This window comes from Hippopotamus amphibius, chromosome 14 (genome assembly GCF_030028045.1).
Source record: "Hippopotamus amphibius kiboko isolate mHipAmp2 chromosome 14, mHipAmp2.hap2, whole genome shotgun sequence".
Taxonomy (NCBI): Eukaryota; Metazoa; Chordata; class Mammalia; order Artiodactyla; family Hippopotamidae; genus Hippopotamus; species Hippopotamus amphibius.
The window spans coordinates 67,356,170-67,377,480 of record NC_080199.1 but is presented as its reverse complement, the minus strand read 5'-3'; the positions used below and the strand labels follow the sequence as shown (position 1 = coordinate 67,377,480).

The window sequence follows — 21,311 nt, the reverse complement described above, 5'->3', positions numbered from 1 at the left end:
TGTCTCAGGTGCCCAGTGCCTGCTCTCCTCTCAAGCAGCTTTAGAGTTTGGGCTAAACAAGAACAGAGATTTGAAGGTCATTCTCATCTCTACAAGTCACCTAGAAAGACACACCCCACACAGAAGCAAAACAAAAATAATACACTGTTCCTGAATAATGTTCTCTTCCTGATGAAACTGATACATTTAATGTTTTATAGGATCCAAACTGTATATACAGTTTTTCTCTATATAGCTTGATAATTAGAGGTGTGCTAATATTTTTGGAAGGGTCTTCTGGAAAATAGAATCTGCATTTGGCAAATGTGTTGACTAGAGGAATACAGAACTTCTGAAACAAATCTACATATATATTTATGGGCTACCTAAAAAAATTTAAGATTTGTGAGATGCTTAAATGAAGTTCCACAAATTCAGATATTCACCCACAACTCCCAGGACCTAAGTATATTCAGTGGGAATACTTTAGTCTTGGACTCAGTAAATAAAAATCATTTATTCTCATGTTTTATGCAGTTTTTCATCTGTGACAGGTGTCTTGCTTCAATAAAGACAGTTTAATTAAAACTAGGAGCGCTGCTTCTCAGAATAACAATCATAACACCCTAGAGGATTAGCAATAGACTCAAAGATGTAATATAATTGCAGTTATTTATGGCATAAATGGGCAGCCTATAATTATTCTTGTAAGAGGCTACTCGTCTAAAGTATACCTATGAAAGACTTAAGGAATATATTTCATTCCTGTATGTGTTTGCTTTGTCACTATTGCTAATGGCCATAGACATAGATCACTAGTATGCAAGTTCAAGGGGATGACAGACTTTGCCATTCTTGTTCATTGTCGTATTTCTAGTTCCCAGGACAGTACCTGGCAACAGAATAAGCACTTCATAAGAACTTATTGAATGAATGAATAAATCAGCTAAGCTGTTTGGATTCTAGCGCTTCAAATAAACACATATGGTATTGTATATTCTGCTACAGCATGCAGGGTTACTCCTCTACGACTTTTTTCTGGGCTTTAAGGAACTGAATATCCTGTGCTTTTTCACGCAGGCTCCCCCCTGGGCTAGCTCTTGTATCTTGCCAAGCTAGCAAGAATTTGCTAATATCAAGGTTGTGGATGAGACGGTCAGAGACAATGCAAACAAAGGGCACTGCGTAGAGATGAGTTGCCTGTTCAAAAGCCATGCCTCACCTACTGTTTCCATAGCCAATGACGCCTGGTGGGATAGATTTACTATAATCACCTGTAATATGAAAAAACGAAAATAGTATGTAGTGCTTAGGAATATCAAATTAATCATTTGTATTCTAATTCTGATTCATCTCCTCAGCAGCAATGACAGAGTGCCTCTCCTAGGATAATAGGATGGAGGATGGGTCGGAGCAGCACAGGCTAAGGGGAGGTGAGTCAACTTACAGCGATGAGTTGGTAAGAGTTATTCATCATGGCTATCAACATGTTGAGGAGGACAACCAGAGAGATGACGTTGTAGGTCCCAAACATGGTGGCACCGACGAACTCGGTGAACTCATGCTGCGCTTTGACGTTGGTCACGTATAAGTTGATGAGCCCAAATATTGACCAAAACAGGGACTGGAGTGTCTCAAACAACCTGGAAGAAAGATAAAATGACACGAACAGCTATAGGAATAGAACCCTTCTACAATAAGATAGAATGATAGATTGATTACTGTTAGGTTATATTTGATTTTAAAATAAACTCAATCAAAAGAATGAAAGGAAACCGTTTCCTTACACTAGCACAAAGGTGCACTTAATTTTCCTGAGAAATGGCAGAGGTGAGTAGTTGCAACAGAGAACACATGGCTCACAAAGCCTAAAATACTTACTCCCTGTCCTTTTCATAACAAGTTGGCAAACTTCTGTCCCGGGGCACCAAGTGACAGTTAATAAATAATAGATCTTCAGGCTTAGTCTTTGAAAAAAATGTAAGTTCTTTTACCTGATTTTCCTTTTTGATTATAGAAGGATTAAAAATAATGTTATCATTATGGATTTCCACACTGACAATTAAAATTGCACAGAGTGAATCCTGTATGATGACAAAATGTCTCAGAATGCTCAGATAATAAAATTTGCTACTTTTTATATTTCAGGGAACATTTTCTTCATTTCTTAACTTAGTCCCAAAATGGAATAAGATGAAATGTGTCTGGACCCAAATGAAGAATTGTTTCAGTAGGACCATTATAAAACCTTAATGTAATAAAAAGACAATGGAGCTCTTATATTCTTTGAGAAACGGTTAAAACAAGACTGTAGTTATATCGTATTGTAAAAACAAAAGCCAAAAGTGTCTTATATGTGGCATGATGACTTAAGGAGGTGGGATTTTGGTGGTCAAGTGCCCCAAGGAGAGAAAATTCATATGAAGCCAGTGGACAGTTGTATGGGTTGATGTGAAAAGATGCGTTTAAACTATCAGATTTCCTCTCTGTGAAAGTTTATCTTAGAAATATCAAGAGAATGAGGTACTTGTTAAAAAGGGCTGAAATGTTATGATGTAGTATCAGAATCACTGGAATTCTGAGAAGCCAAAAGTTTGAGACAGCACAAACTAAGAAACAGAGAATTGAGAAAAAATAAGCCAGATAATAAGTAAACGCTGAAAAGGTTTTACACGTGGAGTAGCTAGGTCATGTTAATATCTGTCCTCAGAGTAAAAAACGCCATGGCCCAGCTCTACATCAACTCCTGCTCTTCTTGAAGCCAGGGTTTGCTCTAGGCTCTGTCCTTGCTAAGATCAACCCTTGCTCAGAGAATCAAAGGGCTGTAATCCCGTGCAGGATTCTCGTACCAAACTCCTGTTGCTTGAAACAACCCATGAGTTTCTGATCTGTATAACCAGGAGAATCTAACTAAGGATGCTTTAATTGGTGCTCAGAATTTCTTTTCTCAAATTTATTGTTTTTTTTTAAAGTAAACCATTTCATATTTTTAATTGTATAATAAAATTTTAATTATAGGATATGAAATGTATGGTTTCTTTATGTATGCTTTCTTGAATTATTTTTCTAGGGTTGTTCAACTCTCAGTGGAGCAAATTATCATAAAGGTTTTAATGTAATCAGTCTCAATCAGACCTTGACTCACTGGCAGGAACATATGTAGTGAAGAGTTGAGCGAGTTGACCATGTATTCTTAAAAGACAACCAGATGTTAGATTCTAACAATATCAGGGAAAGTTTAATATAATTTATTGGCCTCAGACAAAGGCCACTAGAAGTTATTCTTTGAAAACTTTCTCAGAAAAAAAGTAAATTTGACCCAAGGCCATGAGTTCTTTATTTTTAGTAGCTTTAAGGACAATTTCTAAGATTAATGACAGTGTCATTGGATTCAATGCGAATGATTTTGTTCTTTCTTTCTAAATAGTGTATATTCTCACTGTGAATATACAAATATAATTCAACTGGTTTCTTCTGACCTCAACAGCGGTTCAGAGAGAGAGTAGAAGTTACATGAGTGATATAATAAATTATATAAAATATTGCCACATAAATCCAATAACAGTTACTTTTCTAAATGTCCAAATAAAAAAGTGATGTAGAGTAAATGAATTGTTGTGGTTGAATAATTCTGATTTTCTTCTGCCTAAATAAAAACTATCCATCATTAGGATATTACCAGAGCTTTTGGCAAAAGTTTATTTACATATTTGATTAAAATTTGAAAATAAGAAAATTCAAAACAAGATGACATTTTATGATCAACTCTGATATCATTCTTATTTTTCTTTTCTTTTCATTTTTTTCAGTCGAATGAATCAGAAGTAAGATTTGCAGAATAGTTCCACTTAATCAAAATATATTTACTTTTAAATGAATCAAGACCTTGGTATCAAGACACTGGAGTTTCTCAGTAAATTATTCTTTTATTATATGGATTAAATATTAATCAAAGTTAGTATTTCAAAGCCATTGTTTCTAAAACTGTTTTCATAGCTATTGATAGCAACATTGTCCATAGATTGAAGGGCCGTTAGCTGCATCACATTTCAGAGTGCCTTTATGTGACAACTATTTTCCTATTTCTATGGAAAGGTAAGGACAGAAAGCTTTCCAGGATAATGGCACCCCGAATTAAATCACACTCTGCATGAAATCTTGATTAAAGACTAAGACCTGGCAACTTCTAGAGCATTGCCATCCTAAAGATAATATTTTATCTCTTGTTCTTTGAGGCTCTTTTTCAATTTCTACTTTTAAAAATGAGCTTGTTCCCCAGTTAAATACTTACAACTAGAGAAAGAGAACAAGTAAAAAAGTCATGTATTCCACAGTTGAGTTTCCCTCTATCCTTTGAGATGAAACCATTGAGGAAACATTTAAGTTAGTAAAAAACATCTGACTGTTTTATTCTTAGTTTATAAGCAATTAAGTAATATGAAAACAAAGTATGACCTCAATTGGCCAGTTCCAGTTATCAGGAATACAACTCCAATCAACATAAAAGGCTTTTTCTTCATGAGAAAATATCTGTCACAAAGTCCATGCCCCTGTATTCATAAAAGACCCCCTTACCAAGAGATGATTGGTTTAAAATTGTATGTAAAGTAATTTCAGTGACTAAATATTTGGTTTCTTTTAGTACCATGTAGTTCTTCCCATGTCAAAGAGAAAACAATCTGGAAGCATTAAAGGAGTAGGAAGACGTGTCCACATGGTGGTAGGAAAATGCACAGAGGGACGTAGAAGACAGATCACAGTCTATTCCCACTGGGAGCTCACAGTCGGGAAGGGATCAGGAAGGCATCTTGCAAAAGGTACATCCGATATACATTTTGGAACACAAAATAAAACTTTGCCAAGTGACAGGGCAGAACAAGGGCAGCTGGGATGAGAGAAGAAGAGGACATATTTAGGGAATGATAGCCCATTAGAAAATGTTGAGGAGTAAAGTGTTATTGGGGGATGGAGACAGATGAGGCTAAAAAAAGGAAGCAAGGGGCAGATCACTGAAGGACCTGCTATGTCAAGCTAAGAGATCTGACTGTATCCAATAAGGAATGAGAAACTGTTTAGATATATTAAATAGAGGAGTGTCAAGATTTTGGCTTAGAAAGATCATTCAGGCAACAGGATGGAAGACATATCAAGGAAGGCAGGGAGCAGGGCAAGGGAACCTGGATTTAAGCAGGGGCAGCGAGCAAGGGAAGATGGCCCCGAGATAATAGAGAGCAGGGCAGATGTTCGTGGACTGACTGCATGTGGAGGGGGTGGGGGAAAGGAGGAATCTAGTATAAAACACAAGTTTCTGATTTAAGTATCTGGATGGGTTGTGGTAGCGTTGACTAAGAAAGGGAGTTGAGCAGGAGGAAGAAAAAAGCTGTGAGAGAGACTGATGAGTTTTCTTTGATTGGGTTTAAATGTTTAGGAGCTTTGCATGGAGAGGCATTCAAAAGACAATCGGATTTCCAGATCTTGGGGAGAGAGAGTTCCGATGCTTGTGATATAAAATTGAACATAGGAGTCATCTCTTAAACATATAGGGCCAAATCCGTCAGATGAGTTTTAGCAGAGATACTGGAACAGAGGGTAGTTACTAAGGCAGATCACTATTTAAAAGCAATCATTGAAATATAATTATTAGAGAACCATGAGAAAGGTTAGAAAAGGAAGAGATAAAGTATAAAAACATGGTAACACTGAAAGTCAAGGAGGGCAAGATTTTAAAAATGAAGGTGTTAAACAGGGTCAAATGATACAGACACAGCAAATAGGATACAAAGTGATGTGTCCATTGAAAGCAGTGATGTGGAGCCTGCAGACATTTTCTGGAGTAGTTTTAGTGGAATGATGGGAGTAGTAGGCAAATTGCAATTGGATGAAGAATGTATAAGAAGCAAGAAAACAAGGTATCTTGTTTAGGCTTCTTCTCAGGGCTGCTTGGATGAAAGGACGGAGAGAGACGGGAGTAGTAGCTAATGAGAAACAGAGTTCAGAGGTCCAGCGTACGTTTACTCTGAGTGGAAAGAGTGGTGGAGAGGAACCATGTGACATACAGGTGAGGAAATACTCTACTACTACTACTACTACTACTACTACTACTACTACTACTACTGCTACTACTAAAAAGAAGTGGAGTGGATAACATTTTTTTTTTACCACATTATATGACCGGCACTGTATTAGGTACCTTACATGAATTATTATTTTTTAATCCTCATATGCAATAAGGTCTCTGAGATAGTGGGTAATAAGAAGAAAAGGTTGAAATCTGTCAAAGTTACAGAGTTATAAAAAGAAGAAGACATAGTAATAACTGAATCAACACGTCTTACTAGCGGTTACTCTTCGTAACTTTGAACAAAAATAATGTGTTGCTTGCAGATTTGCACTCCATTACCTGGAAAAGAATTCAAGTAGAACCCTTGGTTTATTTGTGTTGAATGATTTGGATCTATAATATTGGAGTGATATGCAGTGATCTGTTGCTTTTCATGGTAATAGAGAAAACCATTGCTAAGGATACACTAAAATAATACATAATCCAAGCAATTCAATGTGTTTGCTTTTAGAATAAAATTTATATCAAATACTTTGCATCAGATTCTCTAGCCATACTCTTCCTAAACAGATATTAAAATTAGTTCACAATATGTAAGCATTTACTGCAAAACCAGTAACAGGGCAAGGGGATTCCTGGGAATCTCATGGATCATAAATTAGGATGGGGTTAGGTAGAACCTTGGTAACTGCAGATGAATCAGATATCTGAGAAGGGGTTGGGTATTGGAACCAGAGTTGTTCCCTGAATTAAAGAAGATGTGAGGAGGGAACTCAGTTCTAGGGGCTGTGTGGACGTTCTTCCTGGAAGACAAAGCATGGAATCAGAAGGATGTGGCCGCAAATATCAATGGGGGTCTTGGCAAGCAGTTGCATCAGGCACACAGTACAAAGTAACAAGGGAGCTGTGAAAGATGGTGGTGCAAAACGGCTCTCCACCAGAAATCCAGGAGGCAGTCAGCAGACAGACACTATCCAGGAACTTTGTTAGAGGCAGATTTCGAGTCTATGAAGGGATTTACCATGGTGAATCCCTAGTCCCCACTGCCAGGGGCATTGCCAAGTCTAGGATCACCAGTGAGTGGGGAAAGACAAGTTCTGATACAAAATCTGAGACACAATCCAAGGCCGTTCATCACCAGGATGTTGCTGCAAGGGATTTCACTGAATCCCTCCTCAGCTGGGTGAGGAAAGCGCGTGAGGAAGACGATGAAGCTGGGTAAGCAAGGCTGGACTGGAGAACTGCTTAAGCCCAAGATAATAAAGAGGCTGGAGCAAGGGATGAAGTGACAGGGAGGAGCTGGGATGACTTTTTGGTTCCTTTATGATTCGTGGTTTGCATCAAACAGATTTCTGAATGCGTTTGAGGCAGCTAAGCCTACGATGAAAACTTGCGTGCAAATATTCAGATGATGAATTAAAATGGGGTTTTAAATACTGAGATCAAATATAAAACCGATACAGAACTGAGCCAGCAAGACTATTTTAACCAAAAGTGATTTAGTTTATGGGACGTTATTGATTTCCCCCCACTAGAGAAATTACTGTACTCTCAGATTACGTAAAATTCTAGAATGGCCGATGAATGGCCATCTGACTTTCAAGGTTGTCTACAAAATCACCATGTATTCACATGTGGTTACTGTGGAGAGGAAGATCACCTAACCTCTTAACTCATCTGCTAATTCACTGTTTATCACAGCAGGAAGGAAGTGGATGCAGACGTGTAGAGGGGTCAGGATTGTGTTGAAGCACCGTGGTCATGAACCTTTGCTGTCAGCAAGCCTGACTGTAAGCATTACCGGAGCTTGACATCGGACAAGACCTGAAGCTCCTCAGCTGTAAGGGCACAGAGGGATCTCTGTGTATCATAATCATGGCTGAGGTTAGCCTGAGGTCTCTATTTTGGATTTTTTTCTCCATGCTTAGATTTTTGGGTAGGGATCCCTAGAATGAAAGAGACCTATGACAGGACTCTAGTATCTGGAAAATACCGGAGCAGAGATTGAAAAGCATTTGGATTTTCTTCCATGATTGGTTTTCCATATATTCTATCTCTTAAAGTGCTTGTAAGCTATCACCGGGCACAAGTTTCTTTCTAGTCCACATTTTGAAGCAGTATACATAGCAGTCTTTTATATGAGGTCATTTAAAAGAAAAGACCATTTTACTAAAACTTAAAATAAGTGTACTGGATATTTCTGTTTTCTGTACTAAGCACCATTTTTCCTTGCAACCACTTGTCACGGTTCAAATTCAAAATGTAATACACTCTAAATTCTGCCTGACGTTCCCAACAGAAATATCGGCAAGACTTACGTTGAAAATGCATTATTCTGCTTTTCACATCGTATGCCTTTGCAGCTTAACCCTTTTGTTTCTTCGTAATAGAAGTACAATTGATTTAGGCCATTGGCAAATGCTAGCAACACAAGGCAGTAGATGAATAGAAACTTCAAAATGTCCAGGAGCATTCTTCCCAGAGATATTTGCAGAGGCCCCAGGTGAGAATTTGCAGTAAACAGTGAGATCAGTCTCAGGGAACTGAATATATTTGCTATAGCAAATAAAGCTTCAGCCACCAGCGTGGGATGCCACATGTCCCAAGATTCTCGTGGATTAAGAGCACTGTACTGGAGAAAAGAGAGAAACAAAGGGAAAATAGAATATGAAACAAACATATACGTATAAATATGTCAAGCTCAGGCCAGGATGATTTTTCAGGTAGTTTCAGCACCACGGCGGCCTCCTGGCAGGAAGCTGATGTTTTCCATGATGGTGGCAGCAATTCTAATTTACACAAAAGATAGGAATTTACTGAAGGAACTTATAATTGTTGAGCTCTAATCAAAGTGACCTTCCTGGACTGTCCTTGTCATTTGTAGCATTTGCTAATCTGTGAATTACATCTGTCCTTGATCTTTTCAATGGAACTTTAAAAAAAGAAAAGGAAAATGTTACACAGGAAAAAAAGAGTAGTTTGATTTGATACTGGGAAAAATAGCGATATCATAACAAAGGAAACCACATTATAAAGGAAAACTGCTACATTTTGAACACAATCAATGGCTTTAGTTACCATGTTCCACTTGCCTGTTCCAGAGCAATGTTGGATACAAATTACATATAAACGAGTGGAAGTAGCCCTCTGTTGTCTTGTATACAGTAATGGCTAATGTGGAAATGACCATTAATAGTTTGCATCTGTTATATCCTAAATGTACATAAACCATAACTTGGAAATCATCCTAGCAGTCAATAAATTGCTAATTTTTAATATTTAATGTGTAGGAGGTATGATATTTGTTTGAACATTCCCTAAGTCGATAAAATATGTGATTTTAAAAAATTTGCTGCATTAAACTTTGACCAGCAATTCTTTTAAAAGTATGATTTAATTAAAATGTCAGCTCTGAACATCTGGATATTGGGCTATTATAAAAAGCACAGTGAAATTTACCCCTTGTAGTCTTGAGGTAAATTTGTATCTCTACAAGAGCAAAGGTCAAATACACTCTTTGAAATATTACATGATGAACATCTATTATGACACCTGTCTAAGAACTGAACAATAAGTTAAATTCTCTTCTTCATATATGTCACTAAAAATATGTCTAAACAATTGCAGCTTTTTCCTGATGGTCACGTAGGGAAAAGAAATTTACTTCTGTATGAGTCCCATCAGAATATTTCCATTCTTTTTACATTGCGTTTTATCCCAAAGACCTTTACAAATGTTAACTAATTCTCTTGAAGCTAATAGATAGCATTTAAAAAATCTCCTTGGGGAGAAAATACATCACAAGCTCTTGATTTTGTTCAACACTCAGATTTCTGCTTGAGTGACAATTTAAAACAATCAAGTTTGAACTAGAAGGAAATTATTTTCTATTTTTAAATCTTGATAACTGTTCTTGAACATTCCCACGCATGGCTTCAGCATAAAATATCTAATGATTGAAGATACAGAAAAAAATTTTAATTTAAGATTTTTATTCATTATAACGAGTATCAGAATGACAGTTTGTGGTATTAAACACCACCTAACTCTCTACTCCTCTCCCCCCACCCATATGTTATGCCACCTTTTTCTTCACAGACTAAGATAACATTCACCTTCCTTTTCTCACTTGTCTTGAAAGACACACATATTTTAGTAGAGAATCTCTACCCTTCTGTTGATAGCTAATTATATATTTCTCCTCTCTCTTTATCTCCCTGTCTCTCTCTCTCTCTCCCTAAAATGGCTTAGGACCATATCTCAAAATGTACAAAACACTAAACAGTAAGCATTCTTAAGGATATAATTATTTTCTTGGAATTTCTCACCACATTTAACACAATGCCCTGCACGTAACAGGTGCTCAAGAGACATTTTCTCCCATCAAGTATTCACACATAGTCCAGTGAGGATGACAAGGACAGCTAATTTTAATAAAAATGCTCTAAGAGATTAACACAAACTGCCATGGGAATAGAGAAGAGAAAGCAATACATTCTATCAATCAGGGGCTGATGGGGCCATCAATGAATAGAGATTATACGCTGTTCAAGCTCTGAGGGTCCTTAGATGTAATCGAATCTAGTGGAGATGCTGCTCCTTGTTCTTTGTTTCACAGCCCGTTTGCAGCAGTTGGATGTAGAATCCATCATTGTGTGGTCACTGACTCCATCTCTACTATTGACTTACTGCACTTTAGAAACTTTCTTAGTAAATTCTCTCAGCTGGGACTTGTAAAATCACAAGAGGAAGGTTTTCCATTTTATAAATCAGAGATGCTAGTTTCTGCCCCAGTATAATTACCCAAGACTGTTTCAAAGTCCAGCACGTCTGGTAATTGTTGAGAAATAATGCTACGTGAATATGTTCACATTTATGCATGGTCGGGGCTTCCTGAGAAAAATATTGCTGGTATTTGGGTTAAAGGATGTTTGAATGGCAAACAAGTCTTGGAAATTAAAGATACAGACCTCCTGAGAGATTTAGAAATACCTCCCCTGGAGTCATCCGCTTACAGTCTAAGGATAATACTCCTAAGGGACCTTTGCCTCCTCGGAGAGAATTTGTTTGTCATAGAAAGTTAAGGTCTTTCTCCTTCCTTCTCCAAGGGAAGATGGGCAGCGGGCACAGCTGCAGTATATAAGCTCTGAGATGCATCACTTCCCAGTTCATCTCCTGGGGTACAAACTCCTGTACGTGAAGGGCACATCTGGCTCTCATCTGTCGCTCTGTGGGGGCTTGAAGCATGGGGAACCAAGGCTAAGATTGTTATGTAAGTAAATAATTGGTCTGTTTTCTGACCCAGAAACCTTGTTTCCTGTTAGGAGTAAATCGAGAGCTAAGCCTTTAGGAATCACCTCTTGATTTCATTCTTTTAACTTTACTTTTTAATTTTTCTTCTACCATTCACATCTATGCACATTTAACTTGGGTTTTTAAATATAGACATTATTTTACAAAGCAATTTAAAAAATTCTTACAAACCACACGTCTGTGAATTGGTAGAGAAAAATGGTGATTCTTCAGTGATTAAATATATTTTCCACATATGATTAGAAATGAAAAGATTAATTCAAATTTTAAAGTTTTCTTTGGCTCTGTTTTCTAGAAATTATTCACAAAACCTATATTCCTGGTTCAACTTTGCATGTTTGCCTCCAGCCACAGTAATGACTCTTAGTTTTCTTTGTGGGTTCTCCTTGCTCACTTTCCCTGTAAACGCTGAGTTCGCTTTTCAAACCCCTTCCCTTCTCATTCTGTCTACTCTCCCTGGATGTTTCCAATGATGTCAACTGTCATTTATACACTGGTGACTCCCGATTCCACATCTCTAGTCCGGAAGTCGCACCGTACAGTCATATTTTATATTCTCCTGCCTCCTGACTTTTCCTCTCGGATATCTCACAGGTGCCTCAGACTCACAGGCCAGAATTGAAACTGATCATCTTTTCATCCTCAAGCTCCTCCTCAATGTACCCTTTCTCATCTCAGTGAATGGCAGGTAATCACCCAAGGCAGCATGCGAGGTTGATCCTCGAGACTTCCCTTCTGGACTCCCAGCCTTTGAAGCTGAAATCTTATATATGTTGCTTACTCCCCTACACTGGTATCCTCAAGTGTTAAAAAAAAAGCTCCTCTATTTCCCACAGAATTATTATAATAGCCTCCTACCTCTTCTCTCTGCCTTGAACCTTTTCCCTACAATCATGTATTTCCTCTAGAATCATCTCTTGAAAGGGCCAGACTGTCTCACATCTTTCTTACTGTTCTGCAATGACTGCAGTGTCCTCCAGATGAAATTCCAATTTCCCAACATGTCGCATGAGGCCTCTGGAATCTGGGTCTTGACTTCCTTTTGAGATTGACCTGCCACTTGTACCCAATTAAGTACTTACTGCTCTGGCTCAAACCTTTAGAACCAGCAATTCCCCAAACTACCCTCACATTTTCACCAAAATGCCTTTCTATGAATACTGGACTCTTTGTCTAGAGGGATTTAAATTCTAATTATCTTGTCTCTTTGGCTGTTGTCTATCAAATATGTGTTCAGTGCCTACTGTGTGTTAGGTGCTATCTTCAGGGTTCATGGTGGTAATCGAACAAGATGTAATTCATGCCACGCAGGCTTACAATACAGTGAAGAAGACAGACGTTCAATAAGTAATGCTTATGTTTCCCCTGAGAAGTGCTCTCAGACCGCGGGTGAGTGGACACTAGGACCCTGCTGACCAGAGCTAGTATTCCATGGTGGAGCGAGATCGAGAGCTACCTACACACCTACAGCCCTTCAAGGATCAGCCAGTGCTGCTTTCCTCTTTCTCTCACATACTCGCTTTTGTAGCTTCACCCTCTACAAGGGTGAATTATCTGCACTCCAATTATATTAAAATTTCTATAAATTCTACAGCCAGAGTGCAGGTAATTTTTGATTCACCCTTGTAGTATAAACCTACTATGGTTTGGCTTTGCCTTAAGCCTTCATTTCTATTCAGATTCTTTTTAACAGACTTGGTTGTATGCAGACCTGTGAAATAGAATATTTGCCCTTGAATCACTTGTCAGATTTCCATGCAGGGAGCTTTGTCTAATGCATTTTTGGTACTGGACATCTAATAGAGTGTTTTATATATATGATAGAAGCTCAAAAAGCATCCTAGGGTGAAGAATCACAGATGTATTCAAAAGCATGGTTGCTAGAAAAGATGGATCATTTGTAGAAATGTGAGTATCTTAATACAGTTGGAATGCAGAGGGTCTAGGAATAGCGATAGCTCTAAAAGAAAGATGAAACCAGGTCATGTACACCTTAGCAAGAGGTTAGAAGAGGAAGACGTACTGCATCATAATATTGGGTCGTAAGTTCCTTGAATATAGGAAAAGTTCATCTCTATATTCTCTATAGTCCGATGAACACTTACAAAAGTCAAGGAATCAATCAAAATGAGTAACAATTAAGTTGAACAATGAAAATATTTGTCACACAAAATTAAATAGAAAACATACACTGGTTTTAATGTCTGATTTATAAGGTGAAAACCTTTCCCTTTTGCCAAGCTGGTTAGATAATTAAGAAGTGAAAGACAGTAGGAAGGCATATGATTTTCTCCTGTGGTAGATAATATTAATTAAATAACTGAGATTTAAATATCTACAGCTCTTGGGACTTCCCTGGTGTACCAGTAGGTAGAAATCCAAGCTCCCAATGAAGGGGGCCCAGGTTCCAACCCTGGCTGGGGAGCTAGATCCTGCATGTATGCCACAACAAAGAGTTCACATGCCACAACTAAGAGAAGTCCCTATGCTGCAACTAAGTCCGCCTGTTGCAACTAAAAAAAAGATCCCACATGCCACAGCTAAAGATTCCCTCGTGCTGCAACTAAGACCTGGTGCAGCCAAAATAAATAAACAAAATAAAATAAAATAAATATCTCCAGCTCTCTGTCACAAAACTAAAGAATATTTAGAAAAGTTCATAATTTGCAGAGTTCCCTACAGTTATAGCATTTGTGAAATGGAAACATTTGCCTTCTTTCTAGCTGATAAGAAGAGGGATGAATGAGATAAATACTTAGCACTATTTAGAGGAATGGTGCTGTGAAAAATTCCAGCAAGACTGTTAAAATAAATGTTCTTATTCCGAGTAATTTTATTTTTGAAACTATTATTTATATTACACAGCGGACAAGGCATAGGAATTTAATCACTCTGCCAAATGAGTGAAGATGAATATCAGAGACAAGTTGCACACAGGGAAAGGGACTGGGTAATATTCAGGAGAAAAACATTCTCAATGAAGATGAAGTAACATTTTCTAAGTATGCCCAGGCATCAAAAAGCTCCGGAGAGAGCTTTTTCCTTTTTCTCACATGGTGAGAAGAGGAAATGATTGAAAATCCTTCTCCTTCAAAAATTAAGAGCAAATTAAAAAAAAAAAAAAAAAAAGCTACAATCCCTGAGCTGTGAAAGGCTAATGAAATCAAGGCATTTACAGCAGTATCACAAAGCCTTGCGTGGAAGGAGGAGAGTCCTGAAGTCTCATGAACTGTGCTGTCTTTGTGTAGTACAACGCTGTTGCATTTTTATAAAAATAAAAAACAACTGAGTGCTTCTGTTAAGCTCCATCCTATGGCATTAAATGTGCTTATTAATGTAATCTTCACAAACCTTCTCTGGGATTTGATTATTCCTGTCATTTTACAGATGAGAAAGTTGAGGCACAGATTAAGTCACTTGCCCCAAATCACAGTGGTGGGAAGTGGTACAGGCAGCAGTTGTATCAAGTATGGACCAGAGCCCAGACCATGGCTTTGGCTAGAAAGGACCCTTTTATATGTTAAAAAAAAAAAAAAATCTCCTCCAGGTGGATGAATTGCAAAAGGATGAACCAACTAAGGAAGAGTGGCCCTTCTGGCAGACCTATTCTAAGAGGTTCTCCCTCTGAAGACCAATTATGGAAGGGTTTTCCTCTTGTGGGCTGAGAGTTCTTTTGGCTGGATCCATGGCTTGGCCAACATGACTGAGGGTTAGATTTTTGCTACCCTTTGTGCACCTGCAGGCAGAAGATAGAACCTGGGCAATTCCAGCAGAGGTCCCAGTTATAACTCCTTGGTCATTTGCCTGTACCATGAAAAGTGAGCTATTTACTGGGGAACAGCATCAAAATGATCCTATCCAGCTCTTCTTTCATAATAACAAATCAACTATCTTGTGGCTCTTACCTCCTAATTTTTTTTTTTAAATCTAACCTTTTATTAGCTTCTCCTACTTCATCATCATTTGACGCATTGTCTGTTTTTTAAACCTCATGAAGGGTTCCTCTTTATTTATAGAGTCCAAATCCTGTAGCATAATTTGGAAAGTCCTTCCCATGCTCTGGCTGCCCCATTCCCTGGATCATCCCTCTGAAGATACTGACCCCTTTTATACACTCAGACTCCTGCAGTTTATGTCTCTTCTCCCTGGAACACTCGTGCATGTTCATGGACACGGTAGATGCCCACTCACTCTGTCCTCTAAATAGCTTCAGGACACTGCCAGCAAAATTTAGCTCCTTCCTTGATGCCAGCATGGCCCCTGCTGTAGACCTTATTGCACTGTAAGGTCTTCATGTGCATTTCTCTTTCTGTACTGAACTGCTTGAAGGCATCTCTGTGTTCTCAGCAAACAGATGGGAAGCTGATTTCTTAGTGTGACCCCATAAACTTTTATTGCTTGATTCACATAATGACTGTTTGCCTTATTCATAGCAGTCTAGTTTTGTACACAAATAAAGCACCTTTTCCTGAAATAGTAAGTTGTAAATGATTAAAAATTAGCATAAAAAATGAAAGCTAGAACAAACGAAGATGAAGAAGGGTGAGTCAGCAAATCAGCATGACATCACAGACTCCCCCTTCAGCACCTACTGTTACCATCATATAACAGATAATACAGTTGAGGCCCACCTTAAATAACCTGCCCCAAATCAGACAGGTTGCAAGTGGTAAAGGCAGTGCAAATCCGAGCTCAGACTCTTTTTCAATAAAAAAAGCAAATGAAAAGACACAACAAAGACATTACAAAAGTCAAGTCCAGTGGATGCAAAGTATATGAGGAAAGAGGAAACAGCAGTAGAAGAGAAAGGAGAAAAACTAATCACACGTGCTTACGCTATAACCAGCACTTTAAATACACCGGCTCACTTATTTCTCATACGGACAGCATAAGGCAGAAGAAACTGTTATGCTCCTTGTTTTATAGGTGAGTCACAGAGAGGTCAAGGAATAGGCCCAAGTTCACATAACTAGTCAGTGACAGAAGAAAACTGAGCCCAGGAAACCCGAGTCTAACGTGCAACCATTTAAACTCTACCCGTGCAACTCAAGTTTTGGTCACACAAACTAATCATTCAGAAAGAACATTTCACCATTTATATTTATAATCTTAGCTGAACTCCTATAGCCAAAGCACACAAGCAAACTATATATTTCCTGAAGAGTCCATGGTATTTACGTCATTGTCGTTGGAGGTCATTTCTGTGTACTTTTCCATCCCGCTCCCTCCCCCCTTCATCACTTGGGTGGGTGAGTTGAATTCTTTTTCTTTTTTTTTTTTTGGCACCCGGGATCTTAGTTCCCTGTTCTGGGATTGAACCCACACCCCCTGCATTAGAAGCGCAGAGTCTTTACCACTGGACTGCCAGGGAAGTCCCTCGCTGAATTTTTAACATAAATTTTCCCTTGGTGTAGTATAAGAAACAATGTTTATACTTTAGTATGAAAATAGACATTGCACATGAAGAATTTACAACATTTTAAGAACACTCAAATCCAGTATCTAAAATCATTGAGGCCAAATATCCACAAGCATTCATTAATTTATGTAACCGTACTCTGTCTATACCAGAGTTCTTATATATAAAAATATATGTGTACTATAAGTAAACACCATATAAATGAAATCTATAAAAATATTATGTTTTTTAGTATAAGTATTGTAGGAGAGGGGTTCTTTTTGGCATCAATCCCACTCTTCTCTAAGCTGCTGAATAGAATTTTGCAGCCCAGGGCTATTCAAAGTGTCTTCCTTAGATCAGTTACATCAATATGACCTGATGAATTTGCAAGAAATGCAAATTTACGCCCCTCCCTAATACTCCTGATTCCTGGGAATGGAGTTAAGGAATCTGTTTCAGCAAGCTCTCCAAGTGATTGTTAGCACCTGAATGTTTGAGAATAACAGCTACAGTCATATGTTACCAAAATTTTATAACTGCACGGGGCCACAAAAAACAGATGAATTACTTTTTAATAGAGACATGTCCAAACCAACTTTATAGATATACTCAAGGATCATTACAGGGGAAAGAACTGGAGACATATGCACTTCAAAACCAATATCCATCTCCTACACAGATGCAAAACCTCTTGGTTAACACAATACCTTCTGTCATCTTCAGAAGGTCCCAAGGCCATTCACCTTAACGCAGATTGGAAAAATGATCAAATCATGTTTCCATTCTTAAAGCACAGCTTGCTTTCCATGAAATTGGTAGAAAATGATTTTTCTTAATGCTTAGATGAGTGCTGGAGACGTGAACTGAACAATTCAAGAAACAACTTTGGGTAATTTAGACCTGTTGTAGCTGAACATTTCAGAAGCTGACGTAGGACTAGACCAAATGCATAAGAGTTCATTCATGTTAGCATTTCCTAGCTCAGCTCATTAGACGGTATGAATTATTCATGCACAGTCCAATTAAACACTATTTATTTTTTACTAATCTACTCATCATTTTGACACAAATTTTTTTAAAAAAGGAAGAGGAAAAGAAAGAGGGAAAAAGAAAGGCAGGAAGGAGGAGACGATAATCTAATACTTTGGTTTGGAAAACATCCCCCAAAGTACAAAATTATCCCAATTGTCACTGCAGAACAAAAACGTTTTATGTAAATTACGTGATTTGGGATAAGACTGATGTTGTACAAAATGCAGGGGAGTAATGGGTGTGTGAGATTTCAGCACTGTCATGTTGAATGGGGTGAGAAGAAAGAAATTATATTCTGCTCTAATTATATCAAACTATATTAGTTTAAACTGAAATAATAATTTCAATGCTTTGAGAGGGTAATATTTTGATCAGTCTGTGTAATTTTATCGGTTAGTTATAACTGATAAAAATAGATTTTGGTTGCCGAAATTTGAACAGTGTTTGAGGCAGAATCTCATTAGAAATGGGAAGGATTAGAAATGAGAGCAGCTATTGTGAATAGTTTTGAGGCAACATTCAATTTAGATGCAAGAAAACTGGGTGACAATTTCTAAATGTCTATTAAAATTTGTTTTATGATGATAAACTGTGTATTATCTATGTCTTCTATTTCTATCTCTCAATAAAGTCATGAGATGATGAATTTCACATACAGATAAGGCTCTAGGTAACGTCAGTAATAAAAATAATCACAATGAAAGGTATATCAATACTTATCAGAAGTTATGCTTTACCAAGAACATAAACAATAGTTACCTTTACAAATGCAACGATTTTCAAGGAGATTGTTGCTAGATATAAGGAGTTCATCACAAAATCCATCAGATTCCACCAATCATGGATGTAATCTTGAAGTCCACCATCCCACATTTGTTTAATTTCTCCCCATATAAAACCTGTAATTATAGAAAGATTCACATAAGTGTGATTTTTCAATCGAATCACTAAAGACAGAGACATATAATTAGGAAATAGAGAATCTTGGAGCTTCAAGAGACTATATAGTTACTCTAAATGCAACACCTATTTTTATAGGTAATAATAATTGAGTCCCAGTCAGATTTTAAAATGTTCAGGACACTTAGCTAATTTATAGAGAATTCTCTTGGGACACCCTCACTTTCTTTTATCCACTTGATGAATTCATACAGTTGTGCAATTTTGCATCAAACTGTAATTCCTCTATACCTATATATCTTTCTCATGGAAAATATTGTAACATTTATTTGTAAACAGATACTTGAAGACATTTTCCCCCCAAATCAACATGACTCAAAGATTTACTAAAAAACAGTGTATCTAGTGAACATAACTGCCTTAATACCATTAAGCAGGGAACTTTGTTGTGCTTTTGTAAGCAATTAGCACCTTCAGAGATCTGATCACAGTTCTGGACAGAAGACAATTATAACATTCATACTTCAATAAAAGACCTTATAGCTAGCATAGCTTTAAAGCTACATCCAGAGAAAATAAAAATCCCTTTCCTTTATTATGGTCACAATTTTAATAGGAAATATTTTATTTTCAAATACTAGAAAGCCCTTATAAAATATCACTACATATCATTATTCTATTTCCATATTTTTAGAGCCTAATGATGAGAAAGATATCAAAATATCTAGAATCAGGAAATATTAAAAGGGTAAATATGATTTTAAACCTATAAGCAAGAAAACAACAAGACTTTTAAGGAAATGATAATTTGAAACACCGAATGTGGGTAGCACAGAGTTTCATATTTGTCCTGTGCTAAAAGCAAGAAAAAGTTGTATAACTATAAAATTGTGACTTTTCATGAATCCATCAGAGAAGTGAGAAACCAAGGAGCCTGTACTTCAAAGAGAGACAGGTTCCTGCAAAGAGAGTGACAAGGTAAGCATCAGCTTCCCCGCGGCAGAGTGCAGGGTAAGAGATCCTGGCATTGTACAAAAGAAAACCTTCTTAAACAACCTTCTAAAGGCTGAGTGTGAGCTGGTGTGAGAGGACAGAACCCCTAGGACACAGACATGAGGGGAGGTGTCCACTGGCTTGTAAACTCATCTCCGTAGACCCCACCACTGCTCAAGAGGCTGGTTCTGGGGAAGGCACAAAGACCCACCCAAGCTCCTCTCCCCTAGGAAGCAGAGCATGTTAGCCCTATGGGAGAAGCAAGAAACACCTCCAGGGCCTAGACTTTGTACCAAAGAGGCTTCCTACCACAGGGGAAGGTCAGGAAACTCTCTTCAGGACATGACCTGCACAGTTTTACTGCCACGAGAAGGAAGGTTTGGATCCATCCCTGACACCCAGGTGTAGGTTTACCTAAGTCTGATCCTAGACTCGGACAACAGACAAACTTCCTGCCTCCCATCAACAGGCTGACAAAAACCCAGTAAGAAGCAGAAGCTGACATCCACTGGAGGAGTGGCAAACACGTGGATGGAAAGGTGCTCAAGGAAGGCCGAAAGCTGTGGGGGGAGCAGGAATTCTGATACTGATCCTCGCCCCCACCTGTCTTAGTCTGTTCGGGCTGCAGTAACAAAGCATCATAGATGAGTTGTTTTATAAACAACAGAAATTTACTTTTCATAGTTCCAGAGGCTGCAAGTCTAAGATCAGGGTATCAGGGTGAGGCTCTAGCAAGAGCCCTCTTTTATGCTGCAGACTGCTGACCTCTCTGTATCTTCACTTGGCAGAAGGAGTGAGCTAGCTCTTCTGGTCTTTTCTTGTAAGGGCACTAATCCCATTCACGAGGGTTCCACTCTCATGACCCAATTGCCTCCCAAAGGCTCCACCTCCAAAATCCATCACATTGTGAGGTAGTATTTCAGTGTGTGAATTTTGAGAGGACAAAGACTTTCAGTCTATAACACCACTCTAAGCAGACGTGTATGGTAGGCTGAAACTGATTGCAGCAACAATGAATCCCAAACCCAGCTCAGCTCCTGACTCTATTGCCTCAAATTCCTGCACTAATGTTCTAGAAGAGGCATGCCCATTTCCAGGCATAAATGCTATACACTTCTGTCTAGCCTTCTGCATAGGCAGAATAAATATCCTCACAAAATACACACATACAAGCACATGCACACCATGATATATCACTCTCAAATGGTTCAAAAAAAAGATAAAAAATATTGAAGGCATCAGGGGAAGGGGGTGGATGGCAATAAAAGACACATTGTATACAAAGGAAGAAATATAGGACTGATACCAAGCAGATGATCTGAAATCACGCAGGACAGACTGACATCATTAAATTGCTGGAAAAAAAAAAAAGTCAACCCAGAATTCTATACACAGCACAGATATCTCTAATAAATGAAGGGGAATGAAAAACTTTTTTCAGACAATCAAAAATTCAGACAGAGATTCATGCTACAAGAAATGCTAAAGGGATATTTTTTTAGGCAGAATGTTATATGATACTAAACAGAAATTTAGGTTTATAAAAAGAAATTAAAATCTCTATTCAAAAATTGTTAAAATGAAAATGAATATAAAATTTTTTTTTCATATTTCGAATTGCTCTAACAGATA

General features: G+C 37.9%; 1 protein-coding gene across 1 annotated transcript in view; it reads right to left on the bottom strand.

Moving 5' to 3' along the window:
* Nucleotides 1–21,311, bottom strand: part of TRPC4 (transient receptor potential cation channel subfamily C member 4) — a 184,184-nt gene that overhangs the window by 21,674 nt on the left and 141,199 nt on the right. The window contains exons 5-7 of the mRNA XM_057707523.1: nt 18,546–18,685; nt 8,359–8,672; nt 1,427–1,622 (exon numbers count right to left, since the gene is read on the bottom strand). Coding sequence (XP_057563506.1) covers nt 1,427–1,622; nt 8,359–8,672; nt 18,546–18,685 — 650 coding nt within the window. The remainder of the gene's footprint in view (nt 1–1,426; nt 1,623–8,358; nt 8,673–18,545; nt 18,686–21,311) is intronic.